The sequence below is a fragment of the Borostomias antarcticus genome, assembly GCF_949987555.1.
Source record: "Borostomias antarcticus genome assembly, chromosome: 4".
Classification (NCBI taxonomy): Eukaryota; Metazoa; Chordata; class Actinopteri; order Stomiiformes; family Stomiidae; genus Borostomias; species Borostomias antarcticus.
In genome coordinates, this window is record NC_140237.1 from 27164280 (window position 1) to 27184308 (window position 20029).

The following is a 20029-nucleotide window of genomic DNA, read 5'->3' on the forward strand; positions in this document are numbered from 1 at the left end:
TTATCACAAAAGACATTTGCACAAACTGGTGAACATACTGTATTCTCTTTTACAAAATCTGTACAAAGCAATATTTACTGTATAAGAAAACATGAAGACTATAACTTGAGTTTGCTGGCTGAGAGCTCCGTGCGTTTCTTCTTCTTGGAGGTCTGGTCCTTGGCCGTCTTGATCTGGCTCTTCACCTGGTCCTGGAGCTGGGAGAAGAAGGCCTGCGACGAACGCAAGGCTTTGTCCTTCCCTTCGTCCTACACACACACACACCACACACACACACAGTAAGCATCTATTTCCTCTGAAAAATACTTCTATGATGAACAATTAATCCAATCCATCAACCTATATTATAGAACCTTTTGTGCAAAACAAGTGTGACCTTCACTGACCTTCAGTAAGGTGGCTTTGCCTCCCTTGGTGAGTTTCTTGAGGTTCTCCGCCACCTCGGCCTTGGAGAGCTTCCTGCTGTCCCCGGCCTGCTTGGCCTCCTTCAGCTTCTGTCTTCGCTCTCTCTCCCGGATCTTCAGACGCTTCACAGCCTTCTTCTTGCGTCGCTCGCGTTTCTTGTCTGTGGTGGTCTTCTCCGAGTCCCCCAGCAGGCCTCCCGCCTTGTTCTTCTCCTGAGAGGAGAACCTCGTTAACATTTACGCACTTAACCCCCCCCCCCTCCCCACACACACACACACACACACACACACACACACACACACACACACTCCCCCCCCCCCACACACACACACACACACGCGCACGCGCACGCGCACACACACACTCTTCCTACACACAGTGCATTCAGAAAGTATTCACACCCCTTCACGTTTACCTAATTTTGTTATGTTACAGACTTTTTTGAAAGTAGATTTGTTTTTTTTTATTCTCAAAAATCCACACACACAATACCCCATACAACCCTGACCAAGGCCCACTCTCACACACTCTCACACAGAGACGAGAGCACAGTGACCAACCTTGACCTCCTCTGGAGCCAGCAGGGTGGCGTCGCTGGCGCTGACCGGAGCCACCTCCTCCATGGCGATGGACGGCATGTTGGACACCACCTTCACCTCTGGGACCGGCTGCAGGACAACCACACATCAGGACAACCACACATCAGGACAAACACACATCAGGACAAACACACATCAGGACAACCACACATCAGGACAAACACACATCAGGACAAACACACATCAGGACCACGCTGACACACCGGTAGAGGCTGACCTACCGGTAGAGGCTGACCTACAGGTAGAGGCTGACCTACCGGTAGAGGCTGACCTACCGGTAGAGGCTGACCTACAGGTAGAGGCTGACCTACCGGTAGAGGCTGATGTAGCACGTTCTGGATGCTCAACTACCTATGGAAGGATATTCAGCCAAGTTTCCACGGTCTCTGCGCCTTCTGCTGCACGTCAACAGAGATGCAGCCCCCCCTAGACAGTCTACGCAGCCCCCCCTAGACAGTCTACACAGCACCTAGACAGTCTACACAGCACCTAGACAGTCTACACAACACCTAGACAGCACCTAGACAGTCTACACAGCACCTAGACAGTCTACACAACACCTAGACAGCACCTAGACAGTCTACACAGCACCTAGACAGTCTACACAGCACCTAGACAGTCTACACAACACCTAGACAGCACCTAGACAGTCTACACAGCACCGACAGTCTACACAGCACCTAGACAGCACCTAGACAGTCTACACAGCACCTAGACAGCACCTAGACAGTCTACACAGCACCTAGACAGTCTACACAGCACCTAGACAGTCTACACAACACCTAGACAGTCTACACAGCACCTAGACAGTCTACACAGCACATAGACAGCACCTAGACAGTCTACACAGCACCTAGACAGTCTACACAACACCTAGACAGTCTACACAGCACCTAGACAGTCTACACAGCACCTAGACAGTCTACACAGCACCTAGACAGTCTACACAGCACCTAGACAGTCTACACAGCACATAGACAGTCTACACAGCACCTAGACAGTCTACACAGCACCTAGACAGTCTACACAACACCTAGACAGTCTACACAACACCTAGACAGTCTACACAACACCTAGACAGTCTACACAGCACCTAGACAGTCTACACAGCACCTAGACAGTCTACACAGCACCTAGACAGTCTACACAGCACCTAGACAGTCTACACAACACCTAGACAGCACCTAGACAGTCTACACAGCACCTAGACAGTCTACACAGCACCTAGACAGTCTACACAGCACATAGACAGCACCTAGACAGTCTACACAGCACCTAGACAGTCTACACAACACCTAGACAGTCTACACAGCACCTAGACAGTCTACACAGCACCTAGACAGTCTACACAACACCTAGACAGTCTACACAGCACCTAGACAGTCTAGACAGGTACTTCAGAATGATGTGTTGCCCAGCCTGATAATCCCCCATCCAGGAAACCATCACAGGTCTGGATGTGCACAGCTAGTGGAGGTGATATTATCACAGCTAGTGGAGGTGATATTATCACAGCTAGTGGAGGTGATATTATCACAGCTAGTGGAGGTGATATCACAGCTAGTGGAGGTGGTGGCTAATGAGGGACACTCACAGGTCTGGGTGAGAAGTGGAAGTTGGAAAGTGCGTCCAGCTTCAGGAAGAGTGTGTCCATCAGTTTCTGGATTTCCACGTGGGCTGGGTTCTCTTCATCCTCCGTTTTTTGCTACAACAAGAAAGAACAAACCAACTTTTGGTTCTACCACCAACACAGACATGAAATTAGACTGCACATAATGGAGCCTGCTCAAAATTAGGGATGCACTGATTGCAAAATTCTGGGCCGATGCCGATGTTTAAAATGACAATCCGGCCGATGCCGATGGCCGATGTTTATTTTATTTTAATTTTATTCCCCCCTTTGTGCCAGGGAAACAAAGAAATTAAGTGTTTGGTTCCAAAACGCCAATTTTTATTTCACTTTAATTTGAAAGTAAACTACGTATGCGTTTGAGGCATTACGTCACGGATCTTCTCCGAATCTGCAGCTTGGTAGGCTACGTTTCGCAACAAAAAAAGCCGTAATTGTTGCGACATAACATCGGCCACTACCATCGATGAATGTCATTTCATTTGCCGATGGGCCGATGGCAGTCAACAAGGCCAATGCCGATGCATCGGTGCATCCCTACTCAAAATCATCTTAAACTAGACTTGTCAGCCTGGTAAACCTGGTAAACCAGACTCATCGTGAAAAAAATGATGTTTTCACGACTTTCAGCCGTCCAGAGCGATTTGAGTGGGTGGGAGCACTGGCCTTGAGACGAACTCCTTCAGCCAATCAACGTAACAAAACATAGATCAAACTTTAGCCAAATCCAGTCATAAGAACAGGGAAAACATATTTTCCAATAAGAAACTCTGCGAGTGCATACTCTTCTTCTTGTTTAATTGTTATTGAGTCCATTTCTGCAATAACTTCACTTATGGCTGTTTATTCTTCTAATGTTAACATTACTGCTCGTTGCTTCGGGAGCGGCCATTACTGTTCTACTACTAGCGTACTCCTGGATTTCACATCCTCGTCTATAAGAACCAGGGACTGGGGGCAGACCGGCTCTCCTGATTGGTGCCACATTTTCTGGGAAAATAGCTCTGGGCGGCTCAAAGTCCAGACTATCATGAAAACAAACACTATGGGCTGGTTGCACAGACATGGAACAAGTCTAGTCATGGACTAAGTTGTACTTTGAATGGACAATCTCCATTTAAATTCCATTTAGTCCAGGACGAGGCTTGATCCATGTCTGTGCAACCAGCCCATAGTGTTCAAGGTATAGTCCTGGGTGTGTGTAAAAACCTAGTGTATGGGTGTGCGGAATGTGGCTAATTTGTTACAGGGGTCAGTGGTAGTGTGGATAACGTGAATTCCTGGATATTGCATTTTCATCAATGTTCAGTGTTTGGCGAGTTCATGCCATCATTCTAAGGAGGCACTGCAGTCAAAAACAGACTTTTCCTAAATTCATGCACTGGAGAAGTAGTCTGCTGCCATCTGGTGGTCGGTCGGTAACTCCTATACACTCAGAAGGAAAGAGAAAAATGATTTGGGGATCCGCCCCGTAATTCGGATCCGCTCCAAAAATCTTATCAGCTCCAGGGAACCTCGGGCGGAACATATGTACCAGTATGAGCACCAGAGGGTTATTTGTTTTGGAGTTAAGGTGCACACATACATACCCATCCACCTATCCACACACGGCACTGAACACCCGACCTGCACATCTCGCGGATGCACATGAAATAAGTCTTGAGTTTTTCTCTAGTTGGCAGTACCGATGTGTAGCTTCACTCAGAATTCTACTGAAGAAAGTCTTTGGAGATGAGCCCAAGTTTTGGGCTAAATGGGATGATAAATAAATAGTGAAGTAAAAAGCAGTTGGTCCATACTGGCGACCCACCTGTGTCTTCTTGAGGTACTCCTGCTCATAGACCTCGGCCAGGCTGAGCTTGCTTTTCTCGTGGTCCAGGGTCAGACGCTTCTTATACTCAAACACATCCTCCTTGGGCTTCTCCTTCCGCACCACATCATCCCACACCTGAGACACACGTTACACCACATTAAGAGAACATCATCCCACACCTGAGACACACGTTACACCACATTAAGAGAACATCATCCCACACCTGAGACACACGTTACACCACATTAAGAGAACATCATCCCACACCTGAGACACACGTTACACCACATTAAGAGAACATCATCCCACACCTGAGACACACGTTACACCACATTAAGAGAACATCATCCCACACCTGAGACACACGTTACACCACGAGATCAACATCATCCCACACCTGAGACACACGTTACACCACATCAAGAGAACATCATCCCACACCTGAGACACACGTTACACCACATCAAGAGAACATCATCCCACACCTGAGACACACGTTACACCACATTAAGAGAACATCATCCCACACCTGAGACACACGTTACACCACATTAAGAGAACATCATCCCACACCTGAGAGACACGTAACACCACATCAAGAGAACATCATCCCACACCTGAGACACGTTACACCACATTAAGATCACATCATCCCACACCTGAGACACACGTTACACCACATCAAGAGAACATCATCCCACACCTGAGACACGTTACACCACATTAAGAGAACATCATCCCACACCTGAGACACACGTTACACCACGAGATCAACATCATCCCACACCTGAGACACACGGTACACCACATCATCCCACCCCTAGGAGACACAGTCCACCACATTAAGAGATCAGGGACTACTTTCACTGACAACTAGCCGGTGGTTTTGAGTCTTATTGGTGTATTTTTTATATGGACCTGTGCCTGCAGTAAAGAGCATCTCTCTATCCAACCAGCCCCTCAGTAAAGAGCATCTCTCTATCCAACCAGCCCCTCAGTAAAGAGCATCTCTCTATCCAACCAGCCCCTCAGTAAAGAGCATCTCTCTATCCAACCAGCCCCTCAGTAAAGAGCATCTCTCTATCCAACCAGCCCCTCAGTAAAGAGCATCTCTCTATCCAACCAGCCCCTCAGTAAAGAGCATCTCTCTATCCAACCAGCCCCTCAGTAAAGAGCATCTCTCTATCCAACCAGCCCCTCAGTAAAGAGCATCTCTCTATCCAACCAGCCCCTCAGTAAAGAGCATCTCTCTATTCAACCAGCCCCTCAGTAAAGAGCATCTCTCTATCCAACCAGCCCCTCAGTAAAGAGCATCTCTCTATCCAACCAGCCCCTCAGTAAAGAGCATCTCTCTATCCAACCAGCCCCTCAGTAAAGAGCATCTCTCTATCCAACCAGCCCCTCAGTAAAGAGCATCTCTCTATCCAACCAGCCCCTCAGTAAAGAGCATCTCTCTATCCAACCAGCCCCTCAGTAAAGAGCATCTCTCTATCCAACCAGCCCCTCAGTAAAGAGCATCTCTCTATCCAACCAGCCCCTCAGTAAAGAGCATCTCTCTATCCAACCAGCCCCTCAGTAAAGAGCATCTCTCTATCCAACCAGCCCCTCAGTAAAGAGCATCTCTCTATCCAACCAGCCCCTCAGTAAAGAGCATCTCTCTATCCAACCAGCCCCTCAGTAAAGAGCATCTCTCTATCCAACCAGCCCCTCAGTAAAGAGCATCTCTCTATCCAACCAGCCCCTCAGTAAAGAGCATCTCTCTATCCAACCAGCCCCTCAGTAAAGAGCATCTCTCTATCCAACCAGCCCCTCAGTAAAGAGCATCTCTCTATCCAACCAGCCCCTCAGTAAAGAGCATCTCTCTATCCAACCAGCCCCTCAGTAAAGAGCATCTCTCTATCCAACCAGCCCCTCAGTAAAGAGCATCTCTCTATCCAACCAGCCCCTCAGTAAAGAGCATCTCTCTATCCAACCAGCCCCTCAGTAAAGAGCATCTCTCTATCCAACCAGCCCCTCAGTAAAGAGCATCTCTCTATCCAACCAGCCCCTCAGTAAAGAGCATCTCTCTATCCAACCAGCCCCTCAGCCCCTCAGCCCTCACTGTGCAGGGAAGGCTACTCAAGCAGCTCTCTGTCCTGATGGGCAGTTTTAAACGGCGGTACTGTGACAACTACTCAAACAGCACAAGGCCATTACCTCTTTGTTGTAATGTATGAACTATTTTCCTAAATAACCATTTGAATATGATTGCATCACCGGCAAATTTCTTTAAAAATATCTAAAAAATCTTTAAAAATCTAAAAATCCCAACATTCCAACACCTGAAAGCTGAGAAACTGCACTTTCTAGTAATATAGGGAAATCCAATAATATTGGGAATGTTGGCCCTGTACTTTAAGGGTTAAAGGTCAACCTCAGTTCTGTCCAGCTCGGCAGTCAGGCTGTGAAAGTGACCGTGTGAACAGACTGGCTCTGAGTTTAGTTACACACATTCTTATTGACACAGGCCATCATTATCTGGCTCCATCATTAGGCCTAGAATTCATGCAAAGTATAAAATAAAATGTAACTAAATCAAACGTATACTTCGTGTGATAATAATATGGAGCTTGATGCCTGGTAGATTCAGTGTAGGGCTAAATGTTTTTTTTATTTTTATTTTTTTTAAGTAGGCTAATAAAAACAGATTAGGTTATTCGTTGAAACTTATTTTCTATGCATCTACTAACGTAATTCACAGACTCAGTCAGTCAGTATAAAACATTATACCATGGCTTGGATGAATACTCGATTCTGATTGGCTGGAGGGGTGTGCATTATTTCTCTGCAGTTGTAAATGAATGCGTTTGTTTCACTGACAGAGATGATCAGGCATGTTTCAAACTTGCGGTCTGAGTTAGACTGGGTCCATACGACCCAATCCACCCACGCCACCGAAGATGACTGGTTCTTGATCTGTACCGAGTGAACGAGCCGCCGTTCTGTCTGGTACCAGGCTGTTTGAGCGGAACCGGAGCAGAACCGGAGCGGAAGAGAACGCTGATCGCTCTGACTTTTTAAAAACATTCTAACTAAAGTGTGCTCTCCCAGCTATTGTCCAGACCAACCAATGGTCTTGAAAGGACAGGAATAATGTGTATGTGGGTCTACGGACCTGATCCTTGATTCTTTGTTTGATGATGTCCTCTAGCTGCAGGGTGGTCTCCTCTGTGACAGCCGGAGCTGAGAGAAAAAAAATACAGATTTATACTTAGGATTTTCAGAAAGCTAGACTGAGCCATGGAGACAGGTTTAAGCAAATGAATGTTGAAGCAGATTGTTCTATAGAATTGATAGAGGCCACTGGGCCTGAGAATAATTTAAAATAATCGTTAAGAGTTGTGTGTGTGTGTGTGTGTGTGTGTGTGTGTGTGTGTGTGCAGGTGCAAGCAGTGAAAGATCACAGAAATGACAGAGTAGTTAGTACCAAGCAATAGAGCAGGGTTAGGGGAGGTGTAGCAGGGTTAGGGGAGGTGTAGCAGGGTTAGAGGAGGTGTTAGAGGAGGTGTAGCAGGGTTAGGGGAGGTGTAGCAGGGTTAAGGGAGGTGTAGCAGGGTTAGGGGAGGTGTAGCAGGGTTAGAGGAGGTGTAGCAGGGTTAGGGGAGGTGTAGCAGGGTTAGGGGAGGTGTTAGGGGAGGTGTAGCAGGGTTAGAGGAGGTGTAGCAGGGTTAGAGGAGGTGTAGCAGGGTTAGGGGAGGTGTAGCAGGGTTAGGGGAGGTGTAGCAGGGTTAAGGGAGGTGTAGCAGGGTTAGGGGAGGTGTAGCAGGGTTAGAGGAGGTGTAGCAGGGTTAGAGGAGGTGTAGCAGGGTTAGGGGAGGTGTAGCAGGGTTAGAGGAGGTGTAGCAGGGTTAGGGGAGGTGTAGCAGGGTTAGGGGAGGTGTAGCAGGGTTAGGGGAGGTGTAGCAGGGTTAGGGGAGGTGTAGCAGGGTTAGAGGAGGTGTAGCAGGGTTAGAGGAGGTGTAGCAGGGTTAGGGGAGGTGTAGCAGGGTTAGGGGAGGTGTAGCAGGGTTAGGGGAGGTGTTAGGGGAGGTGTAGCAGGGTTAGAGGAGGTGTAGCAGGGTTAGAGGAGGTGTAGCAGGGTTAGGGGAGGTGTAGCAGGGTTAGGGGAGGTGTAGCAGGGTTAGGGGAGGTGTAGCAGGGCTAGAGGAGGTGTAGCCGGGTTAGGGGAGGTGTAGCAGGGTTAGGGGAGGTGTAGCAGGGTTAGGGGAGGTGTAGCAGGGTTAGGGGAGGTGTTTGGGGAGGTGAAGCAGGGTTAGGGGAGGTGTAGCAGGGTTAGAGGAGGTGTAGCAGGGTTAGAGCGGAGCGTGTTCCTACCCATCCTGGAGGCCTGGTCAAACTCCATGTTCTCCTCCAGGAGGCTGTTCTCCGGGCGGGTCTGGGCAGACACCTCCCCGGTCAGCTGCCACGGCTTGTCCCCCAGCGCCACCTTCTCCAGCTCCCCGATCTTCTCTGACATCTGGACAGGAGGGAGGGAGGGAGGGCGGAGGGGGCAGGAGGGAGGGGCAGGAGGGAGGGAGGGAGTGGGACAGGAGGGAGGGAGGGAGGGAGGGAGGGGGCAGATGGTCAAGTTGCTAAAATGACATCACAGCCCAGGAAGGCTTCAAACTGCTAATAGGCTCCCATGGAAACCCACACATTCACAAGAGTTGTGGGTGCGACTTTGCCACAGACACAAGAGGAGCCGACCCGGTCATCCTGTGACCCAGCAGACCGTCTGGGCTCGGGGACCAACCTTCTCTTGTCTCTTCTCAAAGGACGATTTAGACTCCGGTTTCGCTGCACTTGGAGCCTTCCCTCCAAAGATGTCCTCCATGTCCTCTCCCTCACTTTCCTCCTCCGGAAGGTCAAAGGTCACTCTCTTCAGAGCCTCCTTCGCCTGCAGGCCCTCTTCATCCTCCTCTTCCTCAATGAAGTCCCTAGAAAAGCACAGCAGAGTCAGATAGTCATTTGACAGACTTGAAAATTAGAGTGCTTAACAGGAAATTCTTTCTACTTTTAGTTATTTTTCTAGACCATTGTTACATTTACACAGTCAGACTGAGGTAAAATGAGCTTGTGTTGGCCATATTTATTCCTGAGCCCTTACTCTTCATTGTCATCTTCCTCCTCCTCTTCATCCTGCATCCCATCCCCGTCATCTTCTGACTGGTCGTCATCTTCATCCTCTAACGGATCGTCTGTTTTGGCAGCTGCACTATCCACAGGGTCAAAGAAGTCTTTGTACTTCAGATTCCTGGAGCTTTTCACCTGCAATCAAACACATTCATCAATCACATTGATGGCGTCAAGATCCTAAGAGGAAATCCATCCAGATTCTCAAAAGGCCTAAGCTACATACTATGCTCTTTTTCTTCCGTTTTGTGGAGAAGAGGTCGTCATCGTCATCATCATCTTCATCTCCAGAGGGCAGCTCCTGGAAGTAGTCTATGTCCTCCTCCCCCGCGGTCTCCTTCTCCTCACGCTTGTCCATATCATCCAGGAAGGACTCCATCTCCGACAGCTTGAAGAACCTGTCGTCCACCTCTGAAGGAACGCCCGGCGATTTAGAGACTTTCTTTGCTGGCTGTCTCTTTTGTTGAACCTTTTTTTCCAAGGCGGCCACATCAAAGTCTACATCAGAGTCCTGGTCCGACACGTCCGAGGCAGCCTGACGTCCGGCAGCCTCCTCCTCTCTGTCTGCCTCCTCCACACCATCACCTGTCGTCCCCGCCTCTTCATCACCCCCCTCCTCCTCCTCCTCCTCCTCAACAAGACACAGTGTGTCCTCACAGGCAGCCTGGCTGACCGCAGCCTCAAAGTGCCTCAGCACGGCAGAGTTCTGGAGCTCGAGCTCCTGCCAGATCTGCTCCTCGTCAAAGTTCTCCACCACCAGCTGGTCCAGAGGGCTGCCCCTGCAGTCTGCGGGCTCCTGGACCTTCTGCAGGTCATACAGGGCCTTGGTGAGAGAGGTGAACTCTGCTGCCGCGCCATCTTGGAGACTGTCAAAATACACAAAACAGTTTAAAAATATAATATATTACTAAAATAATTAAAATAATAATTACAAGTGCCACAGCTTACATTACGCAGCAATTTGGAGCTATGTCAGACAAACGTTAAAATCCTCTCCTAGTTTAGGACATCAAATTAGCTAGCTCAGGTTAGCAAGGCATCATTGCTGGACGCCAACTGGTCGAGCTCTTACGTCGGATCTTGAGCGATAAAAGTCGATCACTTGTTGATAATTATGGTAGTTTGACAATTTAGATCAAATGTCTGCCTGGCTTCTGCTGTATGAACACCATGTCTGCTAGTGGCCTGCTAACAACGTTGTCGTTGTGCTAGACTAGAACACGTTACGCAGCATTCAAATGCTGAGGCTTGCGTGCCCGAGCCAGGGCTAAACTACGACCCAACTTATGAGCTTACCTTAAAAATAGTTCTGGATGTGCTGTGTTGATGTTTAGTAGGTTTAAACAGTCATCCAACGTGTTGCCTTTGAGCCCAGAAGCCATCGTTACGGCTCACGTGGACAAGTGTGAGTAGCAAGTAAATATGTCCCTCTGGACACACTTCCTGTTGCTTGCTAACGTTCCGGCTCCGGGTAGCTTTGCACAAATCGTCGGAAACATGGCTGCGTCCGTGTTGAAGGTTGCAAGTGAGTGGTAAAGTTGACTTATCAAGATCCTGCTTGTCTCATATGTAACACGGATTCTCTGGATGAAACGCGTTCTAACCAATGCAAGGGGCAAGTTTAAAAGTTTGCCAGTTAGTCTGGCACTAGGCTCTCTACAGGTAGCTAGCAGGCTAACAGCTGCTATCAATTCCATTCTCTCTGTTCTGATGTGAACTTCTTGCCTCTCATTGTTGACATCGATTCCATCTGCACTGCCAGCTAAATATTACCTAAAACTACCAGGTATTTTTCCGTGACGGTGTTGGTCAAGGCAGAGATGCATGATTTTGTTATTTTGTATCTATTAATACATCCATGAGCAGAGCCCACTAGCACCGCTAGTGGTCGCTGTTATAGCTTACTGGGTTCCAAAGGTAACAGCGCCTACTAGCGGCTGTTCGGCTATATCAAGCAATAATTCGCTCTGTGATCGTAGCGACAGCACTGGCCGATGATCTGAATGGTTAACAGTACATCCACAGTGCATACATACATATTTAAGATTGTCAATATGTATGTCTTCAGTTACAGGTCTTTCTAAGTGTGCCAGTGTTCTGAGAGCCCATTCAACCACAACGTCACTCTGTCAAGGGTTCCCAGGGTCCATATGGAAGCTTGGGAGGCTGAACCACATCGCCATAGCCGTCCCCGACATGGACAAGGCCACTGCTCTGTACAGAGATGTGCTGGGGGCCCGAGTCAGTGCCAAGGTGCCCCTGCCTGAGCACGGCGTCTACACTGTGTTTGTGGATCTGGAGAACACCAAGCTGGAGCTGCTCCACCCCCTGGGAGAGAACAGTCCCATCGCCGGCTTCCTGCAGAAGAACAAGGCGGGAGGGATGCACCACATCTGCTTAGAGGCAGGTCACTCTGGGCTGTTTGTTTGACCAGTAGGCCTCTTCAACCAATGGTCTCTGTCCACTTTCTACAGCACTTCCCTTTAAAACATCCCTTTTATTTATCCATGGATAAATATAGCCTACCACAACTGTTGAGAAATATTTGTCTCATTCCAGTCTTTTTTTTTTTGTAAAGGTTAATGCCGGGTTTTTCCTGGCTCAGAATGGGTCTTTGGGGGGGTGATCCGCACACTATTTTGGGGGGAAACCTCTGTTTTATGCTGAGTAGCCTACCAGCATGTATAGGCCTATATTCTTTGATGTCGTTCTGACTGAGCTCACTTCACAATCGTGGGAAATCTTCCAACATGACAGAAAATGGATATGAAGCCAAAATGTTTGAGATCCTGATAACCTGTCTATTAATTTTCTCGATTACTAGTGGTCCAAACCATGGACAATGCAAGAAAGAGGGATGGGCTGCACTTAAAACAAGCTATCAAAAACACTTGGAGAGCATTTTAATTGCTATTTTTATTCCCAATTTTTAGCATTTTGACACTGGTGATTTTCCTTTGGCTCTGGCTAAAATCTCTTTGGGGGCCTAAAAGATCCTCTATGCAGGAAAAACCCTGTTGATGTGTTTGATTGAAGAACGGGTGATTACTAAATGTATTAACTGGAGAGTGGGATGTGTCATTTTTCTCACTGTTGTGCCTGTAGGTTGATGACATCAACGCTGCTATAGTGGACCTGAAGGCCCAGGGCATCAGGACGTTGTCAGCAGAGCCCAGAATAGGCGCTCATGGGAAACCGGTGATGTTCCTCCACCCCAAAGACTGTGATGGCGTGCTGGTGGAGCTGGAGCAGGCCTGAGCATCACACCCACAGCTTCTCACAGAGACTCAATATGAACATGTTAATACCACATATCAAAATATCATACCTCTGAGCGTCAATAAAGGAATACAGCTTTTTGAAACTCAAATCAAAGCCGGAAAGGGTTTCTCTTAACCTGAATGTGGATCACTCTTCAGGGGAAACATCGTGTGGTGAAAGTGCTTGTGGGAAACACGGCACAGGAACATCTGTTATAGGACACTAGTGAGCGCCTTTCCCTCAAAGACTATGTTATAGGACACTAGTGAGCGCCTGCCCCTCAAAGACTCTGTTATAGGACACTAGTGAGCGCCTGTAGGCCCCTCAGACTCTGTTATAGGACACTAGTGAGCGCCTGCCCCTCAAAGACTCTGTTATAGGACACTAGTGAGCGCCTGCCCCTCAAAGACTCTGTTATAGGACACTAGTGAGCGCCTGCCCCTCAAAGACTCTGTTATAGGACACTAGTGAGCGCCTGTAGGCCCCTCAGACTCTGTTATAGGACACTAGTGAGCGCCTGTAGGCCCCTCAGACTCTGTTATAGGACACTAGTGAGCGCCTGCCCCTCAAAGACTCTGTTATAGGACACTAGTGAGCGCCTGTAGGCCCCTCAAAGACTCTGTTATAGGACACTAGTGAGCGCCTGTAGGCCCCTCAGACTCTGTTATAGGACACTAGTGAGCGCCTTCCCCTCAAAGACTCTGTTATAAGACACTAGTGAGCGCCTTCCCCTCAAAGACTGTTATAGGACACTAGTGAGCGCCTTCCCCTCAAAGACTCTGTTATAGGACACTAGTGAGCGCCTTCCCCTCAAAGACTCTGTTATAGGACACTAGTGAGCGCCTGTAGGCCCCTCAGACTCTGTTATAGGACACTAGTGAGCGCTTGTAGGCCCCTCAGAGACACTAGTGAGCGCCTGTAGGCCCCTCAGACTCTGTTATAGGACACTAGTGAGCGCTTGTAGGCCCCTCAGAGACACTAGTGAGCGCCTGTAGGCCCCTCAGACTCTGTTATAGGACACTAGTGAGCGCTTGTAGGCCCCTCAGAGACACTAGTGAGTGCCTGTAGGCCCCTCAGACTCTGTTATAGGACACTAGTGAGTGCCTGTAGGCACCTCAGACTCTGTTATAGGACACTAGTGCAGGAGAGCCTGTAGGTAGCCTACTGTACTGTAGCTCCTATATGTGTTAACCTTCAACATGCAGTTACGGTATACATCAAGTAGAAAAAAATAAGACATTTAAGAAACGGCATATCAACAGAAAACATGCAGTGGTAGACATGCAATGTGAGCTGTATATATGGACATATGATAATTTGGCCATAATAGATATATTAATACTGGATATTAGTACTGGATAGGAAATGTACTCATTATTGCCTCTCTTCCTCCAGTTATTATCCTATTAATTGCTGTTGATTCTGCAATATAAAATAAAATAAATATAAATAATCAGCTGTGAAACAGCCTGTCCTCCGAGGTCCTGTCTGCAGGCACTTTGTCTCTTTAAAAACAAATTAAAACCCATCTTTTTAGTAAAGCCTTTAGTCTACATTCTTCTATTCCTTCATTCTTTGATCGATTTGTTCTTCTAATTTGTGCCTTTAACTGAATTGTTCCTTTATAGAATTATTGTGTTCATTTTATTTTTAGTCCATTTGCCATGGCTGTTCTTTGTTGTTGTTTTTGTGTGTTGCGCTGTCATCTCTTGTCAGCTTTATTTGTCACATACTTCTTCATACAGGTACAGCGTGTGGTGAAATGTTCTTCCGCTAGCTCCTAGATTGTGCACGCAGCAATATAGAGGTTCAAAAAATAAATGTATTAAGTGACTATCAGCAAAAGCACTGTACAAATAAAGCTGAATTGAATGAATAATATTGCTAACTTTGGTTTTCAGGAAGGAAAGTAGGACTTGGTTTTGATTTTACTGTTTTTCTGGTGTATTTTTTTGCCTTGAATATACAGTAGTTTGTCCATGTTGTCAAGTTGTCCTTTCCTTTAACGGTCTGAATAAATTGTTTAAAATGTCATCTTTGACCTCGCTATAATCATCTCTCCTTCACTCTGGTCAGCTCTGCTCGCCTCATGCCACAGGGCCCAACTATAATAGAGACAAATGTTACAGTAGTTGAGACAGGAAACATCCCAGTGGGATGACATGTACACTAATACATCCATGCATGTACATCACAATCCTTTTATTCACATTTGTTCTTGACATACATAGGAATTTTTGCGACATTGTGGAGCCAACAACAACACAACAATGGACCAGTGCACAGGACAGGACACAAGCATAGTGCAAAACTATCAGTGCATTTGGCCTAGAAAAGAGACCGTGCAACAATGCAGGGGGCAGGGAGAGAGTCAGAGAGGAGGGAGACAGAGGAGAGAGAGAGAGGAGAGAGACTCAGAGGGGAGAGAGTCAGAGGAGAGAGAGTCAGAGGGGAGAGAGTCAGAGGAGAGAGAGACAGGAGAGAGAGTGAGAGGGGAGAGAGTCAGAGGAGAGAGAGTCAGAGGGGAGAGAGTCAGAGGGGAGAGTCAGAGAGGAGAGAGAGTCAGAGGGGAGAGAGTCAGAGGGGAGAGATTCAGAGGAGAGAGAGTCAGAGGAGAGAGAGTCAGAGGGGAGAGAGTCAGAGGAGAGAAACAGAGGAGAGAGAGTCAGAGGGGAGAGAGTCAGAGGAGAGAGACAGAGGAGAGAGAGTCAGAGGGGAGAGAGACAGAGGGGAGAGAGTCAGAGGAGAGAGAGAGTCAGAGGAGAGAGAGTCAGAGGAGAGAGAGAGTCAGAGGAGAGAGAGTCAGAGGAGAGAGAGTGAGAGGAGAGAGAGAGTCAGAGGGGAGAGAGAGGAGAGAGTCAGAGGGGAGAGAGTCAGAGGAGAGAGAGAGTCAGAGGGGAGAGAGAGAGGAGAGAGAGTCAGAGGGGAGAGACAGGAGAGAGTCAGAGGAGAGAGAGTCCGAGGGAGAGAGAGTCAGAGGGGAGAGAGTCAGAGGGGAGAGAGAGAGGAGAGAGAGTCAGAGGGGAGTCTTGTTGATAAGGCTGATGGCTGAGGGGAAAAAGCTGTTCCTGTGTCGTCTGCTGAGAAGGGGGGGTGAGGGGGGGTGAGGGGGTTCCATTGCTTTTAAAAACGACAATAGAACTCGTTCAGGTCATTGGCCAGGCGTGAGTCGTCAGTCGACTGGGGGTTGATCTGTCTGAAGCCTTTCAGCGGACGTGTTCCCCTCTCAGAACTGATGTTGCAGTGTTTCAGAGAAGCGTTGTGTGGCTTCCTGGAGCGCCTTGCTGAATCTGTGCTTGTCCCTCTTGTCCCCACTCTTCCGTACTTCCTCCTCCTCCAGCCTTAGTGTCCAGAGTTTGGATGTGAACCAGGGCTGGTCGTTGCTGTAGCTGATCCTGGAGCGGGGTGGAACGCACTGGTCCTCTCAGGAGCTGACGAATGATGTCACAGTGTCTGTGTATACGTCTAGACCGTTACCAGCCCCGCCCAGCGCAGCCGCCGTCACAGCCGGCCCGTTCCAGACACGCGCTGGTCTTCTCCTTCACCTCGCTGGTCCATGTCTTGAATGTCCTTACAGCTTTACCCAATAAGAAGCTGGTTCTCTGTTTTACCTCCACCTACACCTCCCTGGCCAAGGGCCTGAAGGATCTCTGTTTATCCACGGTTCAACCCACCCCTCCCTGGCCAAGGGCCTGAAGTTTCTCTGTTTATCCACGGTTCAACCCACCCCTCCCTGGCCCAGAGCCTGAAGGCTCTCTGTTTATCCACGGTTCAACCCACCCCTCCCTGGCCCAGAGCCTGAAGGCTCTCTGTTTATCCACGGTTCAACCCACCCCTCCCTGTTTATCCACGGTTCAACCCACCCCTCCCTGGCCCACAGCCTGAAGTCTCTGTTTATCCACGGTTGAACCCACCCCTCCCTGGCCCAGAGCCTGAAGACTTTATGTGAGCGGTTGGCAGAGAATGAAAGCTACAAACTGGCTTTAAAGAGAAAACAATATATGTCTGTCAGGGGGTCCAGAAAGGTCTCTTCCTCTGGTTTCACCGCTCAGCACCTCCCACGCCTCAGACACACACACACACACACACACATGCATGCACACACACGCACACACACACATACATGCATGCACACACACGCACACACACACACATGCATGTACACGCACACACACACACACATGCACGCACACACATGCACGCACACATACACACACATGCATGCACATACACGCACGCACACACATATACACACACACGCGCGCACACACACACACACACACACACACACGCACAGCTCCAAAGCTGATTCACAGCAGACTGCAGTGATGGACAGACTCTCAGACATGGAGTGGTAGAATTACTTTGGCAGAAGGCCTGCTCTCTGTTCTTCTGTGTGTGTGTGTGTGTGTGTGTGTGTGTGTGTGTGTGTGTGTGTTCACATTCACCCACACTTGTCATCATCAATCAACTCAAGTTGTTTTTTATGGATCTGGCATCACTTGTTAACTATTATAGTCTCCATGGATACAGCAACTCTTGCAATTTCAGACAGAGATAGGACTGGAGACAGACAGGATTTTAGTAAACTTATTTTTCTCAGACAGATCCAGGCTGTGTGTACATCTGGAACACATCCATGAGACCGTATACATCGCAAGTATGATGCAGAAAAGTAGAGGTCGGCCTACAGTATGTCTAAGGAGTTTTCAAGTGTAGGTAATTTACAATTTCAGCACTAGCAGATCTCCCAATGAGGATAAGAGTCATTCTTCTTTAGTAGTAGTGTACTAATAAACAGAATAACACGTTATGTGTGATTAACCTTGGATAGTTTGGACCTTGGATAGAGGCCCGGCCATGCTTGTTTCAGTCTTATCGCCAGTGCAAGGCTCAGCGTTCCAGATCATTAGCTACTCTGCTCGTGATCAGGCCGATCTCTCAACCCAAGCCTGACTAACAAGCTACTTTATGAACAAGAATGTAGCTTCAGCTGTAGGGAGCCACTGTGGCGTCCTTAACCCTTTTTTAGCTTTAGAAAGACGTTAGCAACATACTAGCAGCTCTAACGCTGATGTAATTAATTGGCGACTTTCTAAAACGATGACAACTTAGTAATTTATGTCCCATGAATGTGTGAGAGGACAGAGGTTGATCAGCGTGTTTAGCAGCTTGTGATCCAGCTGTCTGTAGAAGCCTTGCGTCACCAGGCTCTGCTCGGGGGAGAGCCTGCTTTCTATTTACTCTGGTTCCGCCTGCCTTCTACCCTTGGTTCTGGTCTCTACAGCCTGCCTTCTACACACTTGGTTCTGGTCTCTAGAGCCCATCTTCTACACCCTTGGTTCTGGTCTCTAGAGCTCATCTACTAGACCCTTGGTTCTGGTCTCTAGAGCTCATCTTCTACACCCTTGGTTCTGGTCTCTAGAGCTCATCTACTAGACCCTTGATTCTGGTCTCTAGAGCTCATCACTCATCACATCACAGCTCATCACAGCACTGATCTTCTCCTCTCTACTCTTTCCTCTTCTCTGGACAATCTCTGTCCCCTCACCTCCAGGCCTGCACGCCCAACTCCACCTGCCCCATGGCTGTCGGACTCAGTGCGTACTGATAGACGGAGCCTGAGAATAGCTGAGCGCAAATGGAGGAAAGGCAAGCTCCCAGAGGACCTTCTTAATTTCCAATCTCTTCTTTCCACATTCTCCTCCTCTCTGTCTGCTGCTAAAGCTGCTTTCTTCCGCTCTAAAATCTTAACCTCTGCTTCCAATCCTAAAAAACTCTTTGAAACCTTCTCTTCACTACTCCAGCCCCCACCTCCTACTCCCAACTCCTCCCTTCTCCCTGATGATTTCGCCAACTTCTTTGACAAGAAAGTTAACGATATCAGATCCTCTTTCCCCCCTCCCCCGGTCAACGCTCCATGCACGAAACTCACCCCCCCATCCCCACCCTCTCTCCACTCCCTGCTCCCCCCCTCCTCTCCACGCCCCACCTTATCCCACTTTTCTCCCCTCTCCCCCAACGAGGCCCTCAACCTTGTAACATCTAACCGCCCCACCACGTGCTCCCTAGACCCTGTTCCCTCGACTCTCCTTCAGTCTGTTGCACCCGAACTCCTTCCCTTCCTAACCCACCTCATCAATGCATCTCTTGTTTCAGGATGTTTTCCCTCTGCTTTCAAGACTGCCAGAGTCACCCCCCTCCTAAAGAAACCATCTCTCGACCCATCTGATGTCAAAAACTACAGACCGGTTTCCCTTCTATCCTTTCTATCCAAAACACTTGAACGTGCTATCTTTAACCAACTGTCTTCGTACCTCCACCAGAACGACCTCCTAGATCCCCACCAATCCGGGTTCAAGGCTGGCCACTCGACAGAGACCGCCCTCCTTGCAGTAACAGAGTCACTCCATGCCGCTAGAGCGAACTCTCTCTCCTCTATCCTGATACTCCTAGACCTGTCAGCAGCATTTGATACGGTAGACCACCAGATCCTCCTCTCCACCCTCGAGGAGAAAGGCATCGATGGCTCTGCACACTCCCTGTTTGCATCCTACCTGACGGGCCGCTCCTACCAGGTGACATGGAGAGGGTCGACGTCGGAATCGCGTAGTCTGACTACGGGGGTTCCACAAGGGTCTGTCCTGGGTCCTCTCCTGTTTTCCCTCTACACTACATCTCTGGGCTCTGTCATTCGCTCGCATGGCTTCTCCTATCACTGCTATGCTGATGACACCCAACTGGTTCTGTCATTTCCCCCTTCTGATACAGAAGTGGAGACACGCATAGCTGGGTGCTTGGCTGACATTTCGGAGTGGATGACGACACATCACCTCAAGCTCAATCTGGACAAGACTGAGCTGTTGTTCCTCCCGGGGAAGGGCTGTCCGCACCGGGACCTGGCCATCACCATTGAAGACACAGTGGTGACCCCGACTCGGACTGCGAGGAATCTGGGTGTGACCCTGGATGACCAACTGTCATTTTCCTCACATGTCACATCCGTCACACGTTCCTGCAGATTCATGCTCTACAACATCAGGAGGATTCGCCCTTTCCTCACTAATGAAACGGCGCAGGTACTCATCCAGGCCCTGGTCATCTCCCGCCTGGACTACTGCAACTCCCTCCTCGCGGGGGCACCGGCGTCAGCCATTAAACCTCTGGAAC

General features: G+C 48.7%; 2 protein-coding genes across 2 annotated transcripts; one reads left to right on the top strand and one right to left on the bottom strand.

The window, feature by feature from the left end:
* On the bottom strand, positions 1-10987 carry mphosph10 (M-phase phosphoprotein 10 (U3 small nucleolar ribonucleoprotein)). Its single transcript, XM_084436638.1, has 11 exons — positions 10895-10987; positions 9825-10464; positions 9573-9733; positions 9219-9402; positions 8801-8942; positions 7602-7669; positions 4445-4582; positions 2599-2709; positions 966-1073; positions 387-617; positions 1-248 (listed from the first exon to the last, which is right to left on the bottom strand). The coding sequence occupies exons 1-11, from the start codon at positions 10978-10980 to the stop codon at positions 99-101; spliced, it is 2019 nt and encodes a 672-aa protein (XP_084292764.1). The 5' UTR covers positions 10981-10987; the 3' UTR covers positions 1-98.
* An 82-nt stretch (positions 10988-11069) lies between these two features.
* Positions 11070-14753, top strand: mcee (methylmalonyl CoA epimerase). Its single transcript, XM_084437085.1, has 3 exons — positions 11070-11123; positions 11667-12001; positions 12704-14753. The coding sequence occupies exons 1-3, from the start codon at positions 11096-11098 to the stop codon at positions 12854-12856; spliced, it is 516 nt and encodes a 171-aa protein (XP_084293211.1). The 5' UTR covers positions 11070-11095; the 3' UTR covers positions 12857-14753.
* Positions 14754-20029: the final 5276 nt, after the last annotated feature.